The sequence below is a fragment of the Epargyreus clarus genome, unplaced genomic scaffold, assembly GCF_041222505.1.
Source record: "Epargyreus clarus isolate Ecla_fem2 unplaced genomic scaffold, WU_Ecla_fem_2.2 ptg000029l, whole genome shotgun sequence".
NCBI lineage: Eukaryota > Metazoa > Arthropoda > Insecta > Lepidoptera > Hesperiidae > Epargyreus > Epargyreus clarus.
Genome location: NW_027332235.1, coordinates 7856176 through 7883538, shown reverse-complemented (window position 1 = coordinate 7883538; position 27363 = coordinate 7856176). Strand labels below are relative to the sequence as shown.

Below are 27363 nucleotides of genomic sequence, written 5' to 3'. Positions count from 1 at the left end.
TTGCAAAGCGATTTCAGACTAAGTATCATTTAAATTATTCGTATTTCTCTAACACTCTCAGTAATTTGAAGCAAACTAATCTTATTATTATATTCAATTTTATGCAACAAGGAAAGAACATGATTACATTCTTATTTCGTTTACAGAAACGTCATAAACTAAAATTAAGTAGGAAATACATAACGAAATATAACACAAAAAGATATGTATTCCACTCACTTGCCACACCCTCGCCAATGGCAAATCCACGGAGTGTCATCCAAGGATGTCGAGGTTTGTGGCTGTATCGGCGGCGGAGTCGGTGTCGACTTCGGTGGCGCTGACTTTACCGGCTAAAATAATTAAAATGGACATATAGAATGACACGGTATTGAGTATTCAACACTCATCTTAAATACTTTAAAAAATTGACAAGATCATGACAACCATTAATAAGAGAACTCATACATAATAATCGTTCGTTCATTTGTTCGTTCATTCGTTTGTTAACTGAGTGGTGAGCTTAGAACGGATGAACGAACGAAAGTAGTGTATATAAATAAGAAATCTAAGAGTTAACCCGTAAGTATTTAACTCACTTCAGTGACTGGTTGCGTGACAACCATCTCCTTATCACCAATTTTGGTATTCCCCACCATCACCGGTTGCCTGGTGATCACTTGTCGTACTGCTGGCTGTGAGATCTTCTATAATGAGAATGTTCTCTGTTATATTTCCACTTAATTTTCAACACATGTAATGTTTCATCTTTTAAAAAATCTGGCGTGGCAACGTATTTGAGATTGTCTTCAGGTAGTCTTTCTAATTTTACAAAGGTTGATTAAAGATGTCCATACATTAATGCGCCCTACTAAAATAATAGCCACATACCAATTTTATATAAAGGCAACTAGATCATAAGTATTATCTTCTATGGATGTTTACACTAGATCAGGCGCTAGACTTACTACTAGGCTATAGGATAGTTTAGTTCATACTTACGGAACTGCTCTGTATGACGCTAGTTTTGCTGTCAATCACGACTGGCGTTTGCGCCACACTCATCGCTGTACTGACAACCACTTGAGTCCTCTGGGGCTGTTGGACCACCCTATGCACCCCCGCCTTCATCGGCGCATTCATGATAATCTGTTGATTGTTCGACACCGCAATGATTTGCTGGTTGCCTTGCAACAATTGCTGGTTGCCACTGACAATCTGGTTGCTAGTTACAATCTGGTTGCCACTCACTATCTGGTTGCCACCCATTATCTGGCTACTGCTCACTATCTGGTTACCGGTCATAAGCTGATTGCCGGCCATCAGCTGGCTGCCTATAACCTGAGTGTTTATCTGGTTGCTACTCGAGGTCGATATGAGCGCGGGCGGTTGTTTTTGAGTGACAACAATTTGTTGTGGTTGCGATTGGTTAACGATCTGGGCTTTGTGCGGTTGCGGTTGCGCGGTTATTATCGGTTGTTGGCTTGGAGTTATTTGGGGTGTGTTCTGCAATTGTAAAGTTTACGTCAGATATCATTTTAAATAATACAATTATATTGTTTAAAAAATCTACTAAATACATTGGATAGCAAAATAATGCTCAATATATAGAGTATTTAAACATTTAAAGCCTATAAAATGTACATACAATAAGCATGCTTACCGCATAACCCTATCCCACATAGATTTTACCCAAAACATATGGAAAATATTTAATTAGTGACAATTTGACTCACTTTCTACCGTTATTTTGTACAATATCCGTTACACCACGTTAAAACACTAATAAACGTATTATGAGTCGAAGTGTCACATGTATTAAACATAGCCCTAGAAACATATAACGACAAGTAAAGTAAGAGCATTCACATTTAATGCAACAGTTCGGAAACGAGCATTACACCCATTTAAAAATATAGTATAGCTACAATACGCACACGTATAATGTTACAACTTCAAACATTACAAATAAGTAAGTTAAACTGACCATTACGATGCAAGTAACATTACTCCATTCCTTAAAAATGCTCACAGAATGACACGTTTCATGTACGCAAGTAAACCGATCTGTTACATAGCAAATGTTCCGTAAACCATAAAACCCTTCTACTACACCAATGCAATGTTCAAAATAAGTAAATATTCAGTACATAGTACGCACTGTCAGTCTTCATACAAATAAAAATACAGAAAGGAATGATAAAGAAAAAAATCCAACCCGACACCATTTACGTTATTGATGAAGACACAAAATATAGAATACAGTAAGGAAAGAAGTATTTTAATCAATCAGAGTTGCCGACACATTTGCCAAATGGTCCCTATATAATATATCATAGTTTCAGTAAGATAACGTATTCATAAATCATTTTAAAATTTTGATTTAAGTAGGCAACCCTAAATACTCAGACTACCAATACGAAACTAACATACACATTCAATTTTTTTTTATTAAATAATAATTTATGTAGATTATGATAAACGCATTTTCTACCACACAGAGTGCAATAAACTATTTACTATATAATATGTAATGTAATACTAACATCAGCCTGTTTACATACATTCAAAGTTTCAATTCATTCGAGGGCGCTTACAGACGATCTGATAAATATTTAGGTTCACATAAACTGCATGAAAAGGTACAAAATATATGTGTATATGCTAAGTATATGCCATCATTTAAAGTAAATGTATCAATGTTAAATTTGCAAAATTCAAATAGATATTTGCAATAATGTAATAATTGCCATATTATTATTTTAATATGATTAAAAACTTCATTATCATTAGTTCACGGATTTCTCCTCCCACTAACCCTCCCCAAAATCTACTAACTGAATGTAAAGATTCGTTGAAATCATTAATTTTAATGCACATTTTATTAGACAATATTATTATTTTCAATTGAGTTACGTGTAAGGGACAGCCCTACACGTTAAGGATGCATCGCGCCAGCCCTACACCGTTCTCACGCTGCATCGTGTCTTCGCAGAACGTTCAACGCTGACGAGGCGCGTCCCACGTGCAGGTGGCCGTCCACCATGGGAACAGTTCACCTCCATCGCGGAAAGTGACTCTACCTATCACATCATTTATTTTTTTTATTTTGACAAGTTGTGTTTAAATTTAAATAAAAAATTAATTTGTTCGCGAAATAGACTGCAATTATTTCCTCGACGCCGAGCTCTCATAACTATTGTATACCTCTAAAACTCTAAATCAAAATTTGTGAGAACTGTATATTTTTTACATGCAGTTTCTATCAATCAACCGTAACTCGTTCGTCTGTAAGCGTTCAAGACATACGCATGCCACTACGAAGCTCAAACTATAATGCTAAAGTTCAACCTGGGCTATGGCGGTCTTAACGACGGTTATTGGCTGAGAGGTGCTCACTAGCGGCTGACTCACTATCACCCTCTGTGTCGACTGTATCACGCCCGAGTTCTGTGCGTGATAAAACATGTTATACTCAATTTAACTTGTCATATGATGATTTATCTTTATTGTCGAATTGTTACGTAGTTGATAAAAAAATAAAGAAACTAAAAAAATATATAAATAATAAGACTTTTGTTTAAATGATTTTCTTCAATATACACTTCCATTTGTATCCTTGGATTTGGAGCTCAATACCAATAAGAATTTTCATAATCTACTACATATAAATTTCAACTTCCCTTATAAATGTCAATTTCATCATAGTCATAATAATATTCATTCCGTCAATAAATAATTTATTCAGAAGTCAATTTGGGAAATATGGGAAAGGGTAAACAGTAGATAAGACTTGTAAAAGCCTATAAGAAATAAATATGTCTGTAAATTGTACAACTTCACAATGAAACTAAATATCATATCAATCATATTTAAATTAATTTTAATTATAAAATTAAACCTAACCTAAAATATAAAATCCGTTTCTTTTATCTCTAACTTCTATTAAAATATAACCTTTAAAAAAAATAATAGTCTGTATAATTTAATCTATAACTAAAATTATTAACTGTATTAGGACACTTTCCCTGTCATGCATGTTTATGCCTGCACGCATGTCCCATCCACATGCGTGTCACTAAGATGCAATCGAAACTACGGCAACGAGATAAAAACCATGTATGCATGTGGAACAAACATGTGGACATAAACACGCGCGATAGGAAAAGAGCCACATTTTACAAATTAGCTCAGCCTTATTATACGTAAAATGTAAATACATATAATAAATATTATATATATCGTTATTTTACACTGTACTTGTTTATCGATGTTTAAGTGTAACTTACCAATGTATAATTAATATTAACTATTTCGTGCTAATAAAATAAAAGGAATGCATTCAAAAGCACCCAATGCCTATAAGATGAAATTCTACATGAGGTGAACGTAATAACTCTAGCTCGCTGTACATGTTAAGAGCTAAAATATGTTAAATTTTATACGAGTAAAGTATGTCTTCTTTGAACTTTTTACCAAATGTTCACTTGTTAGTAAGTAAATGGAATGTAATGATGAATTATAACGCTAATTTTCTAAATGAATTGATTCTGAATGAAAAGCATCGTGACCTAATGGTTTATTACTAAACTATGTTCTAATCTTATGGTTTAAAAGAAAAAAATCTAAATTAACTTATACTAAATGCTAAAAAATGCTTATGTTCTAAATGTTAATATTTCAGTAACTTTAACAAACGTCTGTGTTTCTCTATTGTATATTTTTATATTCTACTATAAAATCAGTAATAGACTATTACAAAATATTTCTTCTTATAACCTCTTCATATTGCTCAAAGGCTTTTATTCCAAGATCTAGTGATGATAACACTACACAATAGGTGCATAAACGATCGCTCTTATTCACATTTCAGTATTGAACAGAAAGAGACAAGCACGTTTTAGAACATATTAACAGGCGGACTTACACCAAAACATATTAACGCGAACGAAGCGATTGTTAATAACCAGTGAATGCAATGTTAGAGCTATTAACATAAGAAAGACTAGAGGGGATTACAGGAAAATGGGTAGGTAGTGAAAAATACAGTTAAAAGGGGGGGTAATGTCAAAAGTTGGCCCAAAATTAGTGTGAAGCGTGATAAAAGCTTCTAGGTGGCTGTGTATAACCTGAATGATTTGCTGTTGAGTTATCGCCTCTGTTGCCTGAGCAATTAGGCTGTTTAGCGTCGCCTCGTCCAGCCCGGCCGGGTTGTTCACCTTTTTTTACAAACATCAGTTTTTTATTCTGTTTATTTGTGGTATCGATTAACTGAGATGCATTTTTATAATACTAGTAGTCGTAAATCTACCGTCTTATATCCTCATTTATATTAAATAAATCAAGTCTGTCTGGCACATTAAGATTACGCCATCTAATGTGTCTATATCATAAACAGCTGGGGCGCCCTAGCGGCAAAAAACAGCATAATTGATTGGTTATAAATATCTGTATACATACATCAATGTATGTACCACAAGAATATTTGATGCAGGATTTGAACCTACAATTAACATTATAACTCAGGTGTACCTAATAATATATTTTATGCATTTTTATCATCATAATGTTTATTACATGATAATGTATATAAATCATATAATTATAATGTTATTTAATACAGCATACCGTAAGTGTGAGAGGTCCACTGCCGGTCGGTCCTTGTACAATTATAATCGTTTTCTGCATCATGTTTCCGGGTAAGTTCTGAGTTAGATAGCCAATACCACCTGAAAGAATATATAAATTAATACATAGTGTGTAATTAATTATACTTTATTATATTCTAACACGTTTTGTACTATGCAATACTTTTAGTTCGGTTTTCAGTCCAGTTTTTACCAGTTATAACCAGCTTTAAAAATACCTTGAGAAGTGCTTGGTGTGGCTATTAGCTGCATCGGCTGTTGGACGTACTGAGTCGTTTGGGGTTTATCTGCAACGTCATATTAAAACATTTAGTAGTAATGTACCTATTTTTTCTACCTTATATTTATGTGAAGCTGCTATGTTGTGTTTTAAGGGGTGTGTTTAGAATAAGAAATATAAGGAAGCAAAAACGCATGTCTTATAAGCTACTTGGTCAGTTTGCCTGAACGATTTCTCTATATAGAGCCGGTAACAGACGTTTATCTGAGGAACCCTACACGCCGGAGTTCTTTAAAAATACACAAAGGTATGTGATGTCTATCAACTCACACTTGGCCAGCGGGATAGACTATGATCTAATCCCTTCTCATTTTGAGAAGGGAACCCCGTGCGCAGCCGATGAATGATAGCCAATTAGTTCAAAAAATGTACATTTAAATTAACGTACTCAAAACAATAATCTAAATACTTAGAACGAGAAATTATGTAAGAAGAAAGTATGAATGGTAAACAGAACGAGAGTTATACTTACCATTCATACCTTGTAGTATGAGCTGGCCGGACTGCGAAGCGATGATATTCTGCACATCCATGGGCTGCACTTGAAGCATCGGCTGTTGTACTTGTAGAGTTGGTTGTTGCACCTATGAACAATTTTGCACGAATTGTTACACACATTTATTTCCAAGATTGTAATGGCAAACGTGCTTACAGTCCACCTGATGGTGGTCACAGTGATCATTGCCATGTATGTATGGTAACTGTAGCCTACTCCATATAAAACAGGGTTCTATGTTTTTTTTTAATAATATAGGAGTAGTAGACGAGCATGCAGTCCACCTAATGGTAAGTGGCTACTGCCGCCCAAGGATATATATAATCAACCCCAGATAAGATTACATATTTCTACCCGTGATCGGCCACAGATGCGCCGCTACCTCTAAGCTGGAACGCCTCGGAAAAGTATGTCTCCCTTATCATACCCTTCAAACCAGAACACAGCAGCACTTAATACTACTGTTAATAGGCAGAAATCGGTGTGACGGTGGTGCCGCCGGAGTCGAACCACAAAGGGTACTACTACCTTCAAAATGTAGTTACATGGGGCCACTTGGGTCACTTTTTAGTATCATTTTATTCTAATAACCACGTAAAGCGTACCACGTAAAACCACGTAAAAATTACATGCAAGTCTTTACCTACATTATTTTCTTACCTGTATTGTCGATATAGTTGGTTGTTGAACCTGCATGGTAGGTTGTTGCACTTGTAAGGTCGGTTGTTGAACCTTTGGGTATAAATCATAAAAACACACAACATTTAAAACATAAATTACAGAAAATAAAAAGCAAAATTATATAAAAAATTACTTGAAGATCATAGACTGATTTCTGATTTTCTGAAGTGTTCAGATTATAAAATGTAGATTACTTGCAGTATAAATATAAAAGGAATACACAATCCTGCAAAATCCATAATACTGTCATATATTATACATAGTTACTTTGAAGTATTTTGTTACTTATTATGTTTATTAACTACCTACACATTTAGATATAGAAGATTTAGATTACAAAGGTGAAAAATTATGAAAACTAGAACTAAATGATGATATGGATAATTGTAAGCGAAGCCATAATATGAAAAATATAGGAGCTATCTACAAACTCATTTATACGTAATCACATACTAAAATGCTTACCTCCCTTTACATATGTACTTACTTATTTTAGTACATTCGATTGAAGGTAAGCAGCGTAATCAAGTTTGGAAAATAATCTACAAGTTTACTGCATTTATATCTACAGGCATGTAACGTATCAGACACGGGCCATTTCTGGCATATCATTCTATATAATGTGTAAGAACGTATTAACGTATCTTCCGTAATACGACCGCGCATTCACTGGCTTTGCCATAATATTCTATAGAAAGAAAATAATACTCCTTCTACACTCACAGCCCCACACCAGGATTTTGAGTATCATGATCATAAACAAAGAGGAAAACCCAAAACCGATATCTAAATCCATCATTTAGGTATTTGTCTAACCAGGAATCGAACCCGAATCTCTGCACATAAGACCAGTACAGCAACAACTTCACACCGCGGGTTGTGTAATAAATCCAAGAATAATAATAATTTTGTCTGACACGACACGCTCATTGTCTGTAGACATAAAGTGACGTCATTCCGAACTTACAGGGACAGCACCGACACAGCGTTGTAAAACACAACACATAAGTCGTAGGACGCAGATTTGTACACTTCTATATACTAAAAAAAAATACCTGTAAAATCGGTTCTTGTATTATAACGGGAGCGTCTGGAGTGCCGGCGACTAACAAGGGCTGTTGGATAACCTCTATCTCCTGCTTCGGGGGTAGCTGTCAAGCAAACGCAAATAAACATACCGGCTTACGAGAAACTAATGACTACTAGACGACAATTATTATGTTTTTGGGCAAAATAATACCTATAATGCCAAAGTAATGAAACGATTACGATTACAATTGTTACGAAATATTATTATTTAAAAATTAATATTGAACAAAATATGTGTATTTAAAAAAAATATATCATGTCATTCACTGAAAAGTTACATACTTTTTCTTGACTAATAAGCTCAATGAAGTATTTAACTTCAACTTTAATTGAAACTACATATTTTCTTCTAGAATTAGGTAATTAAGGAAAATGACACAAATTTGTAATTGTAATCGTAACCTAAAAGTGATAATCGTCAGTAGTCACCATTAACATGAGATAAAATAAGTATACATGATGATCATTATGATTTACATATATAATTTAAGGAATAAAAACATTTTACCAATCAATACCAATCCACACAAAGATGCGAGCATTACACAGTTGAGCGAGTAATAAGCAACACAAATATTTTAACAGTGAGCATGAAAATTCATTAGTATTTTTATAAATAGACGAAGTAATCAAACAGATGCTTTAGCGGTATTCTTTTTTTACCCAAAAGTGAAGAACAATGTTTTATTCGAAAGACTAAACGAATTTTAACAAATGTGTTGAATTTGTCTACATTTGTAGGATTTTATTTTCAAGCAGTCTAGTTTTGTTTTAATAATAATAACTAGTTCTCTTGTTCTTGTATCGACTTCAAATTAACATCGCAAAAATATCGTAAGCCGCGTCTTAAGTTTATTTTTACATATTTTATTTTGCACGCAAAATGGCATTATTGACGTTTGGTCTACTGCTCTGACAAAAGACGACTGACGCTATTATGGGCTCGAACACAAAACTGCGATGCGACGCGATGCGAATTCGCAACGCAGAAAATTGCGATGCGAATTGCTGCGATGCGATATCGTGCGGCGTAGCGTCTCTCAGGGTGACCAACAACAACAACCACTGTGCGTTTTTGCGATGCGACGTCGCATCGCAGTTTTGTGTACGAACCCTATAGTATGTTTCTGGGTTTTGTTGTACTTTTAATTTGGACACTTAACACTGACCCGACGTCTATTAATTGCTAGAACAATGATTTAAGGGCTGTATTTGCTTACTTCGTCTATTTTACAAGTTGTCAATAAATCTCAAGAAAAAATATTTAGTTAATTTTAGCTTTACATATATATACATTTTATTCAAAATACAATTATAATGCAAGCCAAACACAGCGGGTTGAGCATTCGTAATGCTTACAATTTCTACATATTATTTACACATGCTGACACATACATATATATATGTTAGTAAGTGATTTTAAAAACCTTAGGACGTAGAGATCCTGTTATTACTATGTTGCGGGGTCTCTATAATCCGGCAGGGGTAGACATGAAAGGTAATATTTATAAGATTATTATACATATTACATTGTTATTATACGTTTTGTTATTCCCAAATTCCTATATTCCTAGTATAGTTCGCGCGACTTCTTCGACTAAATTAAATTCATAAAAAATAACTCAAAAAATAATACTAGTAATGGTAACTTGAAATGAAATTTAGAAATCTTATGCGTAATTCCTGTTTTGAACTACAACTGGTGTAAGTTCATGCTGTTTTAGACAGAGTAATAGAATATTGTGAAAATGGAATGATTGAACCTAAAACAAGTTTTTACACATCGTATACAAAGCAGCAAAATTTAGTAAGGAATTCAAGAAAAGCATGAGGAAAATCCTCCACCAATTCGTATCGAATTTTCATATCATATATTTTTTTATATTTCACATTTCGACGCATATGCAGAGAGACTACGTTATATAGAATTAGGCCCTAAATTTTGCATCTCAGCGGTATTTTGTATAAAAATAAACTCTAGTTTCACAAAATTCCTATATTTTTTATTTGTTAGGATTCGTTTTATACCTAATAAATCCATAACATATTTTTAAACGCTTTACATTTTAAGACATAATATAAACGTTGCACATTTATAATAATAGTCAATTACTTATGATACGACTTTCAGCGACCCAAAAATATGTAATTTTTAAGATTTAAACTTTAGAAAATTACCTACCTAAACTTTTGTGCAAACAAACCTCGTCTATTTCGACTGTTTTAGAAAAAAACTTCTGTAATATAATCATATTTACCTAATAACATAGTAATATTAGTATTATTAATAATAATTACTGTATTACAAAGTGAAGCAGCAGTTTTATAAAAGCAAAACAGTACTTATTTTATATATTATTGGTTAATTGTTTAAAAATAAAATTCAAAATTATTAACTGTAAAAAACGGCTCAAAATATTCGAATCGACATTATTCTACCAGAAGCGTTAGTATACATGGCGCTTTTTGTACTAATTTTAATTTGAATCAACTGTACTCCTAAAAGGGATGAGAATGCTCGATTTGACCCAAAGGCCGTAAAGTTAATTGTAGTTTAAACGAAATATGTATATAAATGAACTTCAACTACATATTTATTTACTAACGTCGTAGCCCTATGGAAGTTTACAAATAGTTTAAACCATCGATTTGAATAAATCGGCTTAGGTTATAGTAAACCTCATAACAATGTTTAACTGTCGTAATATTGACACATTATGTCAAAAAATACTGTCAAAATTTATGACAGATTTGTGTTGTTTTAATAACTTTTATTATAACTTAAAATTGTATTGTTCTCATTCATCATTCAACTTCAATTAAGTCATTATTTTGAAGACATAAATGATAAACTTTATAAATGTACACTGTATACATCATATTAATAGCATTTGGTTAAACAAAAAATGTGAATCTTTCGCAGTCACATTTTAACAGTTTACTTGACTAAATCTGTAACTTAGAAAAGTGTTCAAATGCATATTTATATTTTTGTGGAAACTAACCTATGAATTAACGGAATTACTTTATACCTACTAACAGAAATTTATAGTTTAAACTGCTATTAATCTTACGGCCCTAAATACCATGACCTATAGACAATGACAGAAGCGTTATTTTACATTATATCCCTATTCCCCGGATGATTTTAAAACCCGATTGGGTCGATGTTAAGAGAAGATATAGTGACTATGACCTACCAAATCATCTTCATCCTCTAAAGCGGACGCTGCTAGGGCCGCGTATAAATTAGCTGCAGTCTTTGATACACTCTCTTGCGGTGTATTTGTCTGTGGAAAAGTAAAGCAATATTCTTTTTCAAAATGAGATTTTTTCCCTTTAACTTTTGTATGAGAAGCGAAATATTACTTATGTTCAATCTAAAACAACCGTGACTTCTCATAGGAAACAACTAACGTTAAGCTATCCTATCTTATACAGTCGCGGTTCGACTCCCGGCCGGACAAACGTCTAAATGATTTTATCTATTTTGAGTTAGTTCGCGTATTTATTCATGGCGCCTTTGTCCCCGTTCCCATATCTTCAGATTATGTGAGCCGATTTCGAATTAATAAAAAATAAATTGTAATCTTAATTCAACCCTACGTATTTCTATCAACTAAAATAGTATTGCGACAGAAGTGTGATGCGAGTTGAAAGAGAAATAGACAAAACAAAAACAAAATTCCGAATATAATCTTATAATCTAATATCTATCCCTAATCGTTTTGATTATTTTTATTTTTATTTTTTTATAACGTAAAAGTAGTAAACGGGGGTGCAATCCACCTGAATATAAGAAGCTACTGCCACCCCTTGATTTGATTAGACCGTAATCAACGCCTGATAAGATTATACTCGAGACCTGAGGTCGACAAATGCGTTGTATGCAGAGTATGTCTTACTACGCCCTTCAAACCAGAACAGAACACTTAACACTACTGTTATTAGGCAGAAACAGGCGGTAATGCCGCCGGAGTCGAACCACAAAGGTTTCCTCCACAAAAGTACTTTTACATAATACATTATAATACATAATACATACATTATGTGTAACATATTATTCTAATATGTGGCACTGGTGTATCCCAATCAACATTGGGTTAAATCACTAAGTAATCTCTATGGATATCGCTACAGGCATGTATTTTAATTTGCCGATTTCAAAAAATCTGTAATAAGTACTAACAAAGCCTAACAGTAGTAGCTTTGTAATTTACCTGATTTCATGCAATCACTGCTGCCAATACACTTCTATTGTCAACCTAAAATATTATATGTATTCCATAGGTATAAACTGAAGATACCTGATAATTCCTGGCCCCTAAAGAAATCCTATAATCTGTACCTGGTCAAGCACTTCCTTTAGTCAAATCGCTATAATGGTCGTTGAACAACATTGAGCTTCCAATGCGCATTGCTGCTACGCGATGGTACCTATATGAAGAACTGGGTCGCACCATACATAGTTAAAGAAAATCGACATACGGTCCAACTGGTGGTAAGTTATCGCTGCAAGAGATTGAATGACATCTAATATTTCAATTAGAAACCCTACCTGAAGTTGATCACAGATGCGTCGTAATCTAGTCAAATCCTCATATTTGTAACTCTGCCTCACCACAACCTCTAAACCAGAAATTTTCACCGTTGTTTTAAGGTCGAAGCAAACGTGATAGTGCTACCACGGCTTACGTAGAGTTGTACCTTTGAATAAAATGAACGAATGAACTAAAAATAAATCTTACGTCTCTCTTGTCCTCAAACTTGATTTTCTTACTCGGCGGTTCAGTGTAAGAGTGGTCAGTGAACATTGTATCCATCTGTTCCTTATCCACCTTCGTTGTCTGTATAACACTTGTTTGAATGATCTGACCGGTGGGTTCATTCTTCAGCTGAACGAGTTGTCCCTGATCGTTCTTGAACTGCAACAGCCCTTGCAACTGGTCGCTCTTCAGTTGAATGATTTGCCCCTGTTCATTCTTTATCTGTATTAGTTGGCCTTGTTCGTTCTTAATTTGAAAGTAGGGTGTTGATTGCACCAGTCCTTGTTCGGGGTTCAATTGAATGATTGAGTTGGTCTCCGGCTTCACTTGAACGATCTGACCGGTTTCCGTTATCTGTATGGTCGGCGCGTTCATTTGAGGCGTCATTTGCACCACTTGAACTGGTGGATTGGATTTCTTTTCTAGTAAGTCGGCCAGCATTTTGTTTTGCGCTGTCTTCTGAAAGAAACGGAAATATAATACTGTTGTTATATATTTTTTGTTAGTTACGAGCAAAGACAATAGAATTTGATGCCAATATACGAGACAATGCACAAAATAATAATGCAGCCAAAAAAGGTTATGACATAAAAGGAAAAGTTATAATTTAGAATGTGAACTCACGGAGCGTTTCTCTTCCGCCTCCGCAGGAAACAAAAAAATCGATATCATTTTTTTATGTATAAGAGGGGTAAATGAATTAAGTGAGTTATGGAATAGACATTATATTATGAGAGTTAAATTTACTTACAAGAATCGCTTGCTCGTCTATCTGCATTTGCATCGAATCATCTTTGGAAGCTGAAAGAATAATAGTACAATAACATTTTAATAGGAAACTTTAATATAAAATAACAACCAAACTTAATACATAAGCAAAAATATTGTACAAATACCAAACTGACCTCCGACATCCTCTGATGCATTTAAGCAGACCTAAAGAGAAAACAAATCAAGAATTAATATTTGTTTCAATTAGCTAATATTTTTAATTTCATAGTTATAATAATATGTTATAGTTTAATATGTCTAAAGTAGTTTTATTTTAAAAAGTAGTATTCTACAACCTGAAAATATAACGACAAAGACTGGTCGTTATTATGGGTGTTAAATAGACTAGAATGTAAATGAGAATAGACGAGAATGGAAAATTAAATATTAAGTATGAGATGCAATTATATTGTTTAATCATAAACAAAATTAAATAATTGTGTATGTATATATTGTATATGTCATACCTTATCTCCTTGCACCGTCGGTGTATTACTGGCGATGCCGCCAGGAGTGATCGTAGTGCACTTGATTAACGCCTCTGGGTCCAACTCCATGCCCTACAAATATAATTATGATTAAATATCTGTCACATAACTCATTTATAATGGTCAACTGGTTACAATCTCTTAATGTATTCGAGCTGAGTGCAGTTTTCTTCTCGCTATTTTTTATAATATAGGAGTAGCAGAGGAGCATGCAGCCCACCTAATGGTAATTTCCTACTGCCCTCCAGATAGGATTAAATATTCCTACCTGAGGTTGACCACAGATACGCCACTATCCTTTAAGGACCAAGGAGGAATACCTCGAAAAATATGTCTCTCTAAAACAACCCTTCAACACTATAGCACAAACAACACAGCAGTACTTAACACTGCTGTTATTAGACAGAAATAGGTGTGGCGGAGGTGCCGGAGGACTCGATCCAAAGAGGATTCTACCACTTTCGAATGCGGAATATTGGCTTAAAATTTAAAAAAACAAAACCTAAAATGAAATAAGGAATATATTTGTATTACCTGAGCTGATTGTATTATAACAGTGCCAGATGTTGAAGGAACAACACGCTGTTGACTCTGTTGTCTCTGTGCTACCTATGTCGCAAAAACAATACATAAACGCTGATTAATCAGTTAAGAGACCATGATTTTATAACCCCTTACTTTTTAAAAACGGTAACGAATTTTACACCATTTTGAAACTTTACTTTTGAGCGTATGTTGTGATTGATGAAAAACTAATTATATTAATTAACAGTTACGAATCTAGGTAATTAATACTTGTTACTCGTATTTTGACATATTAACGTAATTTGTTAATGTAAAATTCTTGATACTTTTTCCATACATGTTCCCATAAAGTACCTATCGACAGTAAATTACCGCCCAAGAATACTGTATACAACAATAATCATAATATATTTATCATTTCTCAAACTTCCATTTAAAAAGCTCTTAATTATAAAACCCAGTTTTTTCTGCCAATTACAAAGAAAACTGATGTGCATGCTCACAAAAAGCTCCACTGCATGCCAATTTCAAAATTACAACGAAATTAATCTCTGTTAGTTCATATTATATGTTTCTTATTTTGCCATGCTTGACTACAAAATACTGCCACTACTACACAACAGTACTAAGTCTTGATACTTGTTCAAATTTGAACACGCATGCAAAAGTATGTTATTTCTTTTTTTATATATTCCATGGTTATTCCATAATGTTTATAAAATTGGTGTTACCATAATTTTTCGGGCTCCGGTCTTTACCAGTATTCTTATTCTATTATACAAACAAAAACGTGAACAAAAAAGTAAAATCTTATTAAAATATTCTCGCACACTTCATAACGAAATACGTATCTAGAGACGGTATTTCTTAAAGAACGAGTATTAAAATTCAGTAATACAGAGCATACAGTCCACCTGATGTCCTTACGAACATATGGTACCAACTACACAAAAGTTAGTTCCACTTTCAGTCGATCACAGATACGTCGCTTCGTACGTCCATTAAAACTGGCGCGTAATAGAAAGACACTTAACATTTTTGACCTGTATTGCTATGGCAAAAAGGTAAATACTAAAAATTACTAAATTAAATATTGAACCGCAATAGAAAGACATTTAAAATTTTCACAATGTACACAATGAAGTACATATTCTACAGCTGCCATAATAACAATATTAGGAAATACTATAAAATTTAAAAAACATGGTATGGAACATTGTGTGCCAGTTCAACGACTGATCCAATACAAACACACGAACGTGCACCCACGCCAATTTAACAGACACCCTTAAGAAATACATTAAAACGCCTCTTACAAATCTTCCTTTCCATCAATAAAACACTCATTACTACTTTCCAGATCGTCTATATATTAAGCGGCTACATAAACTCTGCATCAATCCGAAATATGCATTCTAAGAAAAATAAAATCGACTTTTGATACGCAACAATGTAAACAAATAAATCAAATTAATAATACGCACAAGGCGGCGTGAAATACACATGGGTACAAATCCCGCCAAAAACATTATAGACAAATTAATTAATTACAGCATCCCCTTAATTTCTTTAAGGATGAGCTAATGTTTTTTTTTATTTCTGACATATTTTATATGTATTGCCTCCAAAAGTATTAAAACCAATTATATTATATAACGAAACTTAAATACATTTCACACAGTTTTACTTTTTAATCAATTATCATTTTTATTTGCCATGTATATTCCACACCGTAACCTCTGCACCGCACATAATAAACGAAAACGCCAAAAATCATACAGTTAGTATTGTTAGTATGCACTTACTTGCGTGGTTTGGTGGGCGGGGCTTACTTTATGCGCGAGCAGGTGTTTAATGAGCGTCGTGTTGGACGGGCTCGCCTCCAGCGCCTGCGACAGGTGCGGGTGCGACGTGGGGGGTTGCGGCTGGGGTGGGGGCTGGAAATACACTGCATTTTAGTTCCATTTACAAATAATCCCTTGTTTTAATGGAGAACAAAAATATCGTGAGAAAACCTACACGTTTGGGGGTTCTTAAAGGCATATTTAGTCTACCAATTCGCACTTTGCTTACGTTGTAGACTATGGGTCTTTACCCCTCTGAGAAAAAAATGCCAATACCCATTAACAAAATAACTAAATACTAAAATTCACCTAGCATGTCACGAATTATGAAGACCAATCTTATACGTCATTAGGTTAGCTCTAAGTTTGAAACTATGTTGCATGAAAATATATTAATCATAAAAAATGTTTTTATTTCCGCAGCACTGAAGTACATTATTAGTTATTATTAGTAGTTTCTACATACCTGCGGTTGTGTTACTACTGGCTTAACTTCTGTCACGGTGGGCTTGTTCGTCAACTGCGCTTTCAATATTGGCGAAGACGGCCCTGTGAAAACGACAGTACTTATATAATTCGTGAATACTTTCGAGAGCACAAATAAAGTTGAACTATAATAAAGAATAACTCACCAACTGGGGGATTTGTCCTGTTCTGTACATTCCTCGAACGTATACCGATGTAAACTTGTTGCGTTTCTCCCGTCGATGTCGTTGCGTTGTTGGGTCCGACTGTACCTCCGAATACCGTTCTGTAACGATACACGGTTATTACTTAGAATAAACACTTACATTTAGTATAATTTATATATTTTTATAGACTGTTTCTTAATAGTAAAATTAAGTAACTTTTCAATTAGTTCTCTTACAATAATAACATTCTTGGTCAAATTTAAATATTATATCATGAGTTGTATTTTAAAGCGGTGATGCCTCTGGAGTCGAAGAACCAAAGGTTCTACCACTCTCAAGCCCACTAATAATCATTTGATTTATGATCATGATTTGATTTGATTTGATTTGATTTCACTTTAGTGATGTCCTACTAAATTCATGACTCTCGAAAAGTCTGCTGGCCAGATGACGCTATACGACCCGGTTTGACTACAACAGACCAGGCATGTAAGTCTCAGCCGCGTCGCGTGAACAGTTTTCGCCGGCTGGCAGCAATTCCCTCGTATATCTATTATAGTCCACGCCAAACTGCTAGTCCGCTCTGAATATAGAAACGAGTTGCGTCGAATAGTAAATTGTAGATATTAGCGGGACGAAGACAGCGTGGGAACCCATCTCCGCTGCCCGCTCTCTCCCGCGGGGACATAGCTGCGTTAGTACGCCCTTACGTTGTTTCGGAATAAATGCTTGTAGTTGTATTCAACTGCATTGACTGTCTGAGTACACCTGCGCACAACTTCAGAGCGGACTAGCAGTTTGGCGCAGACTCTACCACTTTACTTTAGTGATGTCCCACTAACTTACCGACTCTTACGAAGTGTGCTGAGTGACACTCTTGCGAACCAGCTTGACTACAAAAGATCAGGTATAGATAGTACACCTTGGCCACGCCGCGCTTACTAATGTGGCTCTCCGGTAGGATATTTCTTGTATATTTATCACACGTTCTATAGTATTGTCCCACCAACCTGACGAGCCTCGGGAAGTGCGCGGGCGCGATGACCCCCTTGCGGCCCAGCTTGCTGCAGCAGGCCAGGTACTGGCGGTACACCTCGGCCGCGTCGCAAGCGCTGTTGTCACCGGCCGGCAGCGGCTCATACGTCGATCGCAGCCACGCTTGGGCGAAATGCTCGTTCTCCTGGGGGGAGGAACATTTTATACGGTATAAAAAAGACGCTTTTTACATTCACAGAGAGCGCAGAGGGCTGCGCGTCAGACCGGTACGGTGACCGCTCCACATCACAGGTGGCCGGCGTCGTCGCGGGTCGTAAGATTTTATACGGCACAATATACTATGATATGATACAATATGATTCAAGCGAACATAAGAATGTTGGTATTGTTTCCAGGATTTATTTTCAGCAATGCTCTGCCACACCAAAACAAATGCTGCAGGAGGAACTTGTACACTAGTAAACCATTGTGGTTCACACTTTGTTAGTTTCGTAGTTATTAGGATTCTAACTAATTAGTGACCCAAGAAGATACGACCGTAAGTAACACGGGAAAATTTGACGTTTTCATGCAAAGTAGAATGCAAATACCCATAAAATATGATACAGAAGTATTTAAGTCATCTAATCCTAAACTAAAAAAAATCTATGATAGTCAGATCAATAAAGTAATGTTTTACGTAATACAGAAGTTACGTTAATTTCAAATTAAAATTTGTTTAATGTAAATGATTAAATAATTAAATATGTAAGATAGTAAACCTGTACAGTTCGTTGCTGTATGTGCGACTGTTGTATCGACGACAATGGTGCTTGAGTGGTGAGCGGCGGTGGAGCTGTTGAAGTGATGGCTTGTACTGTCACTTCAATCTTCGTTGGTGTCACTTGTTGCTGTTGAATAAATAAGAATATATAAATTTCAACGTCGTAGAACTAGCATAGTGAAAATACCTCTGCCACACCCATTTCCAAAGTGAAGCACTACTTTCATGCAGTGTGGATGTCAACTGTCTTACATGTTAGGCGATCATTTAAGGAGGATTACTAAAACTTTCATAGAGCGTCCGGCGTTTCATGGAGATGTCCGCTGCAGACATACGACGGGCAACTGCAGCGTACAACACGCTATTCATAGTGTCGCCACTTAACTGATCTATAGGCCGTGACCGACGTGTGCGTTCGCATCGTTCGTCCGCTGTCCGACGCGCGCGTACTCATACGCACGTGCATCTTGTATCACTGCTCATACTAATATTATTACAAATATGCCTATGCCCTTGGGACTTTTATAATATGAGAGTATGCAGTCCACCTTATGTTAAGTGGTACTGCCGACCATGGACATCTGTAATCAACCCCAGATTGGATTAGATATTCCTACCTGGAGTCGGCCACAGATGCGCCGCTACCCCTGAGAACTAAGCTGGAACGTTTCGGAAAAGTATGTCTCCATTAATAGTTGTAATAAAGTATGTTGTATTACAACCCGCATCAGGCTTCCCACGCGGGGCCGCTCTGTGGGGCCCCTGCCATGAACTCACAGTACTCACGGGCGCGTGCGGCGCGGCGGGCGGCGGCTGCGGCGCGCGCTCCGGCTCGGCGGGCAGGCCGGGCCCGCTCACCGTCTCCACCACGCGCATCAGGATACACGCGCGCGGACCGTAGCTCTGCGCCTGACAAGAGGGTTTAGACGCAGTTAATCACTTATTTTCATGCATACATCAATACATTATCAACAAGTCAATTCATATAATATACAGCGTAAATCTTACTGTAATGTAATGTTATATGGAAATGGTGTATGTTTTCAGGGCCCCTCTTACGTCTGGGGCCCTAGATACTGTGTAGAATCAGAGTGTAGCGACTTCCCGCTAGTCGTCAAGAGATGGCGCCACGAGTATTCTGAATCACGCTATCGAAGTTTTCTTAATATCCTGCATATATGCAAGTTTCGAACTAACGCTGTCGGAGCACGGCCGCTCCCCGGGCATGATCACCAAGCCCTGCGAGAGATCTCCCTTTGCGAAAAGAGTAATTATTAATGCCCTTAGAGTAATAAAAAGACCTAATACTTTATAACTATTATTGTTGCAAGCTCACCTCAACAGTAACTAAAGACACCAAGGTGTGTATGAGGCCGGGGACCCGAGCGACGGCCTCGCTGGCCCGGTCGCCGAGTGACGTCAGCGCGTACACACACTCCAAAGTACACACAAGCACCATTATATCGCGTAGAGTCAGAAGCGCGCATACATCGCTGTACACCTGTAAGATAATATATACATTAGTTATTAAAATATATATTTTGAGAACATGACATACTTTAATGTTAAATAAATAAATTGTTATAATAAATAAAGTGTTAAATAAATTTTAATATTTTATAATTAAGAAAATTGACAATTCAACCTATAGGCAGATCGGAGAGTCGTTATAAGTGTCTAAGATTAAGATTTATAAAGGTTTGAGTCTAGTTGACCTTAAATTGTTAATGAAAATCTTACACTAAAGTTCTGTTTCTCAAAATTCAGTGCAAATTTCGTTATTAAATAAGCCATCACAACAAATACTCAACTTTCTCACTATTCGATATCAAACCCATTCACATTATTCATACCACTGGCAAGTTTTTTAACACTTCAAGCATTTATCACAGAACAGACTAAATCTATATACATAAAAATCAATTGCTGTTCGTAGGTTCGCTAAAACTCGAGAACGGATGGACGGATTTGGCTAATTTTAGTTTAGAATAATTTGATTTGTAGAAGATTTGTAGCAGTCCTGGGTAGTTTTAAAAAGTAAGTAAATATGAAATATATTCCATAAATAGATTCTGAATCTGATTCTGAAATAATATGATTAGCTGACCCGGTAAACTTTGTACCGCAGTTTACCGGGTCAGCTAATCATATTATATTTTAAATAAGAACTCATAAGTCCTCCTCAGTACTCGAAACCTACCAACTGAATTCCCACATACCTTCGCCTCCAAAGCCTTAAGCAAAGCGTCCTCGTTGGCCTCGTTCTGAGCGAGCTTGTTCAGCAGCTCGAGCGCCGCCAACACCCGCGCGCGGTCCGGCGACACCAGCGCCGACTGGATCGTCGACAACACGTGCCGGGACAACAGACACGTCGCCGGGTCCTGTGTGGGTAACGCAGCTTAATAATAAGCGTCACGTGACTTAAATATCAATGGCAAGTGGCTTAAAACTAAAGAAACATTGCTTAAGATTGTTGTAACGTAAGGTAAATGAAGGGTAACATGGCTTTAACGCTAAGGTGCATTACATTAGCGTTATTTAGCCAGCCAGAGACAAAGTATAAGAGAAGTGGAGTATAAAATAAACAAACGATTGCGTGCTTATAAACAAAACTAAATATGTTTTATCAAGCCTGAATAATAATATAATACAAATAATTTTAACTTTGTTCAGTCAACAATAATAGATTACCTATAATATAATTAATTGGTTTTACCTTTATAATGAGCTCAGTTGAAACATTTCCTAAAGTGTCTAAACCACATTGTCGAAGAGATCCAACCCAACAGTTTGCGCAGAGTAGAAGAAATCTGTAAAAAATTAACAGTTTCACTTGTATATGCTTATGTTAAACCTATATATTATTAACGTCTACCAGCGGCTTCGCTTACGGTCTGAGGATTTTACCTATCCCTCGGAAACGGTACTCTTTTCGGCATTAAAGGTATCCTAAATCTATTTTTAACAGTTATATAATTAAGGGGTGAAATTGTAGCAAACAAACAGACATTTAAACAAAATCACATTTTCATTTATAATATTAATTGATATTAGGACAAAACTTAAATAAATGGTACAATGATTTACACTGTATGCTCACTCACCTAATAAGAGTTGTGTTCCGTGCTAGATACTGCACATTCTCTTCATGAAAGGACAATGAGCGTACGATGGAAGCGATCTGCAGCACTCGCTGCGTGTAAACACAGCTCGCACCGCCGCTCAGCTCGGGGGCGAAAAGCTGGCTCTCCTCTGACGGTTCTGTTACCCAATCTTCAAGCATCTCCTGTTTATGGAGAAATATGTATGTCATTTAACCAAATGCAGATAATCCAAGCAGTATAACCATACTGCTTGGATTATCTGTTCAGGTTATGTAAGAACTTTTAAATTAGCCCCACACTTTCCTGTGTCGTGAAATGTGAATTTGAAACTGACTTGCGAAATTTAAATTAAATGTATATACATGTCATGAAAACATAATATAACAATGTAACTAATGTAATAAATGTGGTACTAATGTTTGACTAGTAAAATATAGAGATAAATTATTCTGGCAATAAAATGTTATTGCATTATTTTTATAACTTTTTACTATTTACTTGAAGTCTGTTAATTTTAAAAGTCTTATAATTTAATTTACAACAATTAAATTTATTTAATGAAATTAAAAGAACTTACTTCATAAGCAACCTTCTCCGTTGTATCCTCACTATTATCCCCACCCATGAGGCAGTCAGTCAGTGTGTTATGAGCAGCCAGAGCTTGCACCATGAGCTCCGGTTGCTCTATACCGGGCTGCATGAACTTGGTCTCGTCCGCTAACTCCTTCGCACCGCCGCCCCCAGCGCGCTGCTCCCAGAAGTCGTGTGGGTATCGACCGCGGGCCTCGTAGTATGATCTGCCGATTGTGTCTCGTAGACTGGCTATGTAATTAAAAAAAAAAGACAGATATTATGACTAGATTATGGTAATAAATATTATGATTATACCACGCTACACATTTATCTATGTGACGCAAACGTTACTAATATCCAGAGCTCAAAACAAAAATCTATTACATATTACTCATTCTTTTCCTCTTGGCCCTCCATCCTGCTAGGCCTTGAGTCGAACCCAGAACATTGCTTATCAAATTAGCATGTAGAGCACTCCAGCAAACAATTCTTATAATCAAGCAAAACAATCTTACAGTATAAAAACTACTTATCAATAATATAAATTTGTTTATAATATTTTATATTTCATATGAGTTCAACTTTGACTTTATTTGAAGTTGATTACTATATCCATGGATAATAGTAGCTACATAACATCGTAAGAACTAATAAAGTAACGCCAACAAATGCTAGTTACTAATTTAGACACACAATAATTAAGTTACTTACAATGATTATAAACACCAGCATGTGCCAATAAAAAGTCCAATATATGTGGTGTAGTGCTCAGCGGTAGTCTGTTAGAGTGGTCCGCTGCTAACACAGTGCATACATTGACTGCAAAGTCCTGTTCATTGGGCATCGGAGACAGCAAGGACAGAGTGAGGCGCTCAGAGGGACCTGCCACGCGATTACCGGTCCGTAGAGCTTCACCTGATGCTGAGGAAAAAGCTTGTGTAAGTAATTGTATCTAGTATAATTGTATCTAGGGTTGTCAAAAACTGCACATTAATTTTATATCTGTAACAAATCATATATTGATAGACCATTATAAAGAACATTGCTATTTTTGCTACAAACCCCTCAACATCAGTCCAGGAAACTTCTTTTGCTTTCAATACAAATATGTATGTATGAAGGTATTTATATCCCATTGCCTTATAAACAATATTTACATATGTTTAAAATTAATTACAGTATATTAATGTGCAGTTTTCTATATTAACCCTGTAGCAAGAAATAAATATTAATGGTGCAGAATTACTATGTTAAATTTGGAAAAAGTTTAAACTCTACATATTGCACCCTTTTTGGATCATTACTAAGTACCCATTATATTGACCGGATATTTTAATGTTTCATAAAAACATAAATTTCTGCCCGGTAATTGGATTCTACAAAGGAACATTTCTAGAGATATTTTAAGTTGAATTTACTTTGCCAATTGTTCAGTTCTAGGTGTTAATTATTGGCAATCTCAAATGATAACCTGAAATATATGTCCCACCACCAAAAGTTATTCGGGGCATGGCCCCTCCTCTGCCTCGCCTGGGATCCTCGTCCATATCGTTGTCGTCGTCCCTTCCTGGTGGTCCCTTAGCTCGTTCATATCTACAGAAATAAATTCGTAAACGGAAAAATCAATAGCCGTAAAAGAACTTTAGATAAATTGAACATAACAATAGTTACAATAAAAATTATGGTGCTCGGCATTCAACGACTCTTTGATTTTGAAGTAAAAATTCAATCCACTTAAAAAAAATCTAAATAAGTTATCTTAGTACTATAAAAATTTGATTGTAAGTCAACTGAAACTATACAAAAAATACATAATATTATAAATTGCAAGTGTAAGAAAAATATACAAAACCATTTCTTACTCGACCTCAATGCGATAAACAAAATTTTCCAACTCGCAAATTATTGACATAAAATTTGACTAATTTTATTAAACTTTATCATCATCATATATAAAAACACAAAAGCAAGCAGTAATAACATCATTGACAAACATGTATATCCCACATTCCCACACTTCACACACTTCATTTGTAAACTAACTATCAATATACAATTACTTCTCTAGATAAATTCCATATATTCTCCGCAACAAAGTAGATCCATTGATGCAAGGATGTGGCAATCTCAGTTGACGCATAAAATTGTCCCATGTGTCATTCTGGTTTACCTGTAACATTTTTGAAAAGAAAGTAAGATATATTAAGTTTACAATTTCAAAAACACTGTAAAATATAACAGTTTTATTTGAAACAAGAAACTGAATGGAGCTGTTGTCTTATAATATAAACAAACAACTCTGTTACTTTATGAATAATGATGTAGATTTGTAGGGTAAATTTTTAAAAATATGCAATGTAATCTTGGATTATCAGATATACATAATTCTAATTATATTGCAGGAAATCAGGTCAGAGTAAAATATTATCTAAAATTAAAACACTAGATGTAGTACAGTTAAACAAAGTTAGAAAATATAATATATTGTTTTGGCTTGTAGAAATGGGAAATAAAACAAAACAGTACCATGCGCAGCCCTCCACGTTGTATAACCAATGAGTAGAATAGATACAAGTCTATTTCTACACCATTCACCACCGGTATTTTATATGGTATGCTGAAATAAGAAAATGTTTTTTGTAGTTTAATAGTATGATAAATTTAGAAACTTATAGCAAAACGGTGAAACGAAGATATTAGAGATAATGTCTTAATATAAATGTGCACTTAACAATGCTATTCTTAATTAAGTATGATAATTCAGGTTGTGTCATAAAAAACAAAGACAAAGTAATATAGAGAGTATTGGACTACAAACTACTATAAACCTCCCTAAGATCGTTAAGTATATTTCTGATCATATGTAACGAATGTTATTATTCAAAATGTTTCAAAAACAAATATTCTAAAGACAAGAGTCGGCGTCGGTCGAACTCATCACTCATAGTATAACAACATAACATCTCGTCAAAAACTTACTTTCTGCTCTCATTAAACTGCTTTAAGTCCTTCAAAAACGTTTCCTTATCCCTCAAATAGTTGCTCGACTTGGTATTTATCTGCGTTTTTGCCATTTTAGCGCTTTTTTCCACAACCAGTAAAGTAAAGCAATATCTATAAAAAATAACTGCTATCTTATTAACTGCTACGTGCTAACTTTTAAATGCATTTAATGACTGCATATTTTACTAATATAAATAATATATCAATATAGTAATTGAAAAATTCCACTTTTTTAAATAAGACTATAACAGTATGATTTTTGATGCTTTTTGACAGTGACAGTGTGACAGTCAAGCCGAGTGTCTACTAGCGATGGGCGATTGTTCTAAAAAAAACAATCGAATAAATCGACAATCGACGGAATCAACAATCGATTGTCGATTTATTCGTAGTAACAAAAAAACAATCGAATAACAATCGACGTTCGAATAACAATCGACGTTCGAATAACAATCGACGTACGAATAACAATCGACGTACGAATAACAATCGACGTACGAATAACAATCGACGTTCGAATAAAAATCGACGTACGAATAACAATCGACGTACGAATAACAATCGACGTTCGAATAAAAATCGACCTTGAAATAACAATCGACGTACGAATAAAAATCGACCTTGGAATAACAATCGACGACCGAATACAAATTATACCGCGCGGCCACATGCGTGTGCTCAGGACAATGTGCAGGTGCGTCGTGTTGCAAAGTTATCGTCACTTGCCACTGGTTGGAAAATGTAAAGTATTGTATTACATTTTAGTCAATTGTACTATATATTGTTAAGAAATAATTATACCATAAATCATTTTGTATCAAAAACTATGGAGTATCATCGATAATCCAGATGTCGTAGTCATCCCCTATGTTCGTTTCATGACAACGTTTTCAAAAAGGTCATCTGAAAAATATAATATACGTCTCCATGGCGCATATTATAGAAAAAGATTATCAGTATATTATAGATAAAAGTAATCACAAAAAATTATGTACTCATAGTTACATTAAAATTACTCGGTGAAATACTATATATTTGAAGAAAAATAATGTTAACAACGCGAGTAGGGTGTGAGAGTGTGTGGCCACGAGGCGCAGTGAGCAGTGCGAGAAGCAAGGTGTGGACGCACCATTAAATAACGGAATGCAACGAAGCAGCGGAAGGGTGCACGACGCACGTGCGCTTCCCCCACCAAATATATAAGACTGACTCAGATTTCTTAAACACAGAAATTAGGGGCTCCTCGCTGCTAGTAGCTTTGTGTATACTAAATAGTTGACCAACAACCAAATAGCTTCGATAGTTCCATTTTTACGTAACAATCGCGTATCGCTTGACTGCGCTGTTACTAGTTTTGCGTGTACTAAACAATCGATCAACAATCGAACAATCGACGAACAATCGAACAATCGACCAACAATCGAACTATCGAACAATCGAACAATCGACGAACAATCGAACTATCGAACAATCGACCAACAATCGAACTATCGAACAATCGACGAACAATCGAACAATCGACGAACAATCGAACAATCGACCAACAATCGAACAATTTCGATTGTTCGATAGTTATTCGAATACAATCGAAGAATTTCGATAGTTATTCGAATACAATCGAACACAATAACAATCGAATAATTCGATTGTTTTTAGTAACAATCGCGCATCGCTATTAGCGAAGGGCGATTGTTCTAAAAAAAACAATCGAATAAATTGACAATC

The 27363-nt window shown here is 35.4% G+C and overlaps 1 protein-coding gene across 1 annotated transcript in view; it reads right to left on the bottom strand.

Moving 5' to 3' along the window:
• Bap170 (Brahma associated protein 170kD) overlaps positions 1-25937 on the bottom strand; it is a 33170-nt gene extending 7233 nt beyond the window's left edge. The window contains exons 1-33 of the mRNA XM_073089530.1: positions 25615-25937; positions 25162-25252; positions 24696-24805; positions 24107-24228; positions 23347-23556; positions 22640-22884; positions 22063-22241; positions 21675-21768; positions 21178-21339; positions 20295-20459; positions 19736-19867; positions 18957-19085; positions 18210-18379; positions 17200-17318; positions 17034-17116; positions 16529-16660; positions 14733-14807; positions 14178-14270; positions 13845-13875; positions 13691-13740; positions 12922-13398; positions 11374-11463; positions 9601-9642; positions 8140-8235; positions 7064-7135; positions 6380-6491; positions 5846-5914; positions 5608-5708; positions 5109-5198; positions 3331-3429; positions 982-1485; positions 579-686; positions 220-332 (exon numbers count right to left, since the gene is read on the bottom strand). Of these exons, the coding sequence (XP_072945631.1) occupies positions 220-332; positions 579-686; positions 982-1485; positions 3331-3429; positions 5109-5198; positions 5608-5708; positions 5846-5914; positions 6380-6491; positions 7064-7135; positions 8140-8235; positions 9601-9642; positions 11374-11463; positions 12922-13398; positions 13691-13740; positions 13845-13875; positions 14178-14270; positions 14733-14807; positions 16529-16660; positions 17034-17116; positions 17200-17318; positions 18210-18379; positions 18957-19085; positions 19736-19867; positions 20295-20459; positions 21178-21339; positions 21675-21768; positions 22063-22241; positions 22640-22884; positions 23347-23556; positions 24107-24228; positions 24696-24805; positions 25162-25252; positions 25615-25709 (4460 nt within the window). The 5' untranslated portion in view covers positions 25710-25937. The remainder of the gene's footprint in view (positions 1-219; positions 333-578; positions 687-981; positions 1486-3330; positions 3430-5108; positions 5199-5607; positions 5709-5845; positions 5915-6379; positions 6492-7063; positions 7136-8139; positions 8236-9600; positions 9643-11373; positions 11464-12921; positions 13399-13690; positions 13741-13844; positions 13876-14177; positions 14271-14732; positions 14808-16528; positions 16661-17033; positions 17117-17199; positions 17319-18209; positions 18380-18956; positions 19086-19735; positions 19868-20294; positions 20460-21177; positions 21340-21674; positions 21769-22062; positions 22242-22639; positions 22885-23346; positions 23557-24106; positions 24229-24695; positions 24806-25161; positions 25253-25614) is intronic.
• Positions 25938-27363: the final 1426 nt, after the last annotated feature.